Source organism: Carya illinoinensis, chromosome 1 (assembly GCF_018687715.1).
Source record: "Carya illinoinensis cultivar Pawnee chromosome 1, C.illinoinensisPawnee_v1, whole genome shotgun sequence".
Taxonomy (NCBI): domain Eukaryota; kingdom Viridiplantae; phylum Streptophyta; class Magnoliopsida; order Fagales; family Juglandaceae; genus Carya; species Carya illinoinensis.
Window position 1 is genome coordinate 4,727,459 of NC_056752.1, and position 3,058 is coordinate 4,730,516.

Sequence of the window (3,058 nt, forward strand, 5' to 3'; positions counted from 1 at the left end):
ATTAAATTCATTATTTTGAAGAATTAAAATTTGGTCCAAATATAATTTTACAATATGATCCAAACAGAAAATTAAAATTTTAAAGACGGAAATCCAATTCACCTATCCCCAATCCAGCCGGCGGACACCCAAATCAGCCATGTTTTGATTTAGGCCTCAACCCTAATTTTCCATTCTAACTTTTACCCATAGACATAAGGAGAAACTCTCGATTTATGAAATCTGAGTATAATTCATTCAAAATGATATTAGGGGTCTGCTTTCAAAGACAATTTAAGGGGAAAAATCACTAACACTCAGCAATATGTTTATAGAAAGCCGCTCTATATTTTGGGTTACACATTTGTGGTAAGAGAGGAAGAGAGAGAAAGAAGGGAAGGGAGGGGTGTTGTTGGCGTAAGACTTTATTCCATATTTCTCCAAGTTATTGATTTAGACCACCAAACTGAATCTTTCCATCATTACCGAACATCGAAGCAGCTGAAGATGCTGCATACTCTGAAGAAGACGAAGAAGAAGAATTTGGACAACAAGCTCTCCGGAGCTCATTGTACCTTGCAATGTCAAAATTGTGAAACTCCATGAGGCGCTTCTGCTTTACGGTAAACCTGCTATGATAGAACCCTTCAAAAGAGGGCTCTTTGGAGGTCCTGAGGAAAAACGCATAGCCAGCCATGCAGTACATGGATGTCAAATAGAAGCAAATGGGCTCCATGACATCCCATGAAAGCTCCCAAAATGTGAGCCTCATGAACCCGGCAGTTTGCACCATTAGGAATCCCAGCCCACACCAGAGTTCCCGGCGCACCAGGGCATCAGCCTCTCTGTCGATGGCTGCCTTCTGCCGCTGCATCTCTTCTAGCTCCTGTCTTTCCAGACTTGGGTCGTTTGGATTGGCTCCGGGTAGAGGAATAAGGCTTTGGATGGCTTTTGCTACCTGTAATCAAAGATTTTGAAACGTTTGGGTAAAGCACGACTCAACCTAAGTTACTAATGTTATATTAGTCGAGCTTTTGTAGTCCACCACGCAAGACAAAAAACGACGACAGCTAAAATTTAAGCCCCAAGTGCATGAAAAGATTGACATCTTGTTTTGAACCTCAAAGAGTCAAAACTAATATTCTCAATCGGCATCGGGGCTCCTTGGAATCAAGTTCCATGGGTGAACACAAACAGAAAACACTTGCAGAATTCCAACCTTATGGTTTTGCTCAACTCTAAAGAATCCTAACTTTTTCTTCAAAGAGCTAATCGAAAATTCACGAGACTCCATGAAAAAAAAAACCACCAAATATCTTTAATACTAGACAAAACTCACAAAACCGACCCACCAACCTAAAGGCTGGAGGTGACTTTCCTTGCCCTTCTCTTTTCTACCCCATGAACTAAAATCTAAATAAAACCAGAATCTCCCTTTTCATTCTCTATTCTCCCCTTCCAGAAACTTGCTTGCTCATTTAAATTACTACTCCTGAATGATTTTTTTCCTTCTTTCCCCAATTATTCCCATGTTTCCCAATTTCATTCTTCATTTTAATTTCTATATATTTACTTATTTATTGGCTGAATTCCGAAGAGGGTAGGGTCAAGGGGTTTGATCCCTCGACCTTAGTTTTTCCCCAACTTTGTCACTGAAGAAACTGAAGGGCTTTTATGGTCCTTCAAGACCCATCTCAAACGAGGAACCCTTTACACGTTTTAGATCTGGCGTGTAACAACATAGTTTCATTTTCCTGTCGAAAAACAAAAAAAGATTCATAGAAAAAACCATATCAGTTCTCGGTAGTCCCCAAAATTAAACAAACTAAAAACCATAAAAAAGATTTCGTTATCTGAATCTATCACCCTTCAGAACCCATCCCTAATTATTACCCTTTTATCTGTAAAAGCACACGGAAACAGAATAATCCCAGAAAAATATATGAAGAATTTCAAGTTTCGGGGAATATAGCAATGGAAAAGAGGGAAAAGGGAAAGAAGGAATTTTTACCTGCTCAGGCCTGATGATCACAATGTTTCCCAAGACGATAACGGTACCGGACTCATCAAGCACCTTGGATAACCGGAGGCCCTGATCAGAATCCGAGCAGCCTTCTCTGCAGACCCGAACAAAGTCTGAGTAAGGTATCCAGGTTTTCTGGATATCCCTCAGCCTCGCCTTCACCGTATCCAACTGAGCTACCCTCAACAACTTCCTCGCGTCCTCGACCGTCAGGCCCTCCGTCACTTCCGAACTCCCCGCCTTACTTATCCCCGGAGAAGGGCTCAGGCAGTCGAGTCGGATACGGTCCTGGGCAATGCCCAAGGATTTCAGCTTCGCCATCAGGTTTTCCCCGATGGGAAGGGACCGGAGCTCCGGTTGGAAAGCCGCACGCTTGTGAAGGAAGCGGCGAAAAATGCTGTTGTCTCCGGGATCAGGATCAATAGTGGTTTGGACCCGATCGGGAGGGAACCGAGTCCGGCCAACGGAGGAGGATGAAACGCGACAATTGGCGAGGGTTTGGGTGGAGGGCTTGGTAATGTTTAAGAGGCGCTGAGCTAGAGTCTTCCTGAACGCCATTGATACAGAGAAGACAGTAATCAGAGAGAAAGAAAGACGGAGTATTGCCGGATCGTTTTGGACGAAAGGGAAATTCCTATGGCTCCTTTATATAGCAACCCGAGCGGTCCAATTTCCCTGGAGGGATCACGACGGAAGCTCAGAAAATTATTTCTTCAAAAAATAAAAAAATAAATTTTAAAAATAGTTACGTAATATATCGCGATATTTCGAGATCAGACCGACAGCGAGGAGAATTTCGACATCGTGCCGTTACGAACGACTGAAGGGGAATTGGTTCGGTACATATACTCCTACGTTTAGGCATATTCGATCAAGTTTCCGCATTTTCTTTAAAAAGAAGTAAAGTTTATTATTAAAAAGATAACGTTTTTATGTAAATTTTAAGTTTATTTCTTTTTTAAGCAAAATTTATAGATCTTAAAACTCTAAATATAATTTTTGATAAAAATAAATAAATATTCTAAATAAAAATAATATGGATTAAAAAATTTATAA

At 41.0% G+C, this 3,058-nt stretch overlaps 1 protein-coding gene across 1 annotated transcript; it reads right to left on the bottom strand.

Annotated features, from left to right (window-relative positions):
• Positions 1 to 212: 212 nt before the first annotated feature.
• Positions 213 to 2,641, bottom strand: LOC122307005 (calcium uniporter protein 2, mitochondrial-like). Its single transcript, XM_043119603.1, has 2 exons — positions 1,991 to 2,641; positions 213 to 937 (listed from the first exon to the last, which is right to left on the bottom strand). The coding sequence occupies exons 1-2, from the start codon at positions 2,558 to 2,560 to the stop codon at positions 425 to 427; spliced, it is 1,083 nt and encodes a 360-aa protein (XP_042975537.1). The 5' UTR covers positions 2,561 to 2,641; the 3' UTR covers positions 213 to 424.
• Between the last annotated feature and the right edge of the window lie 417 nt (positions 2,642 to 3,058).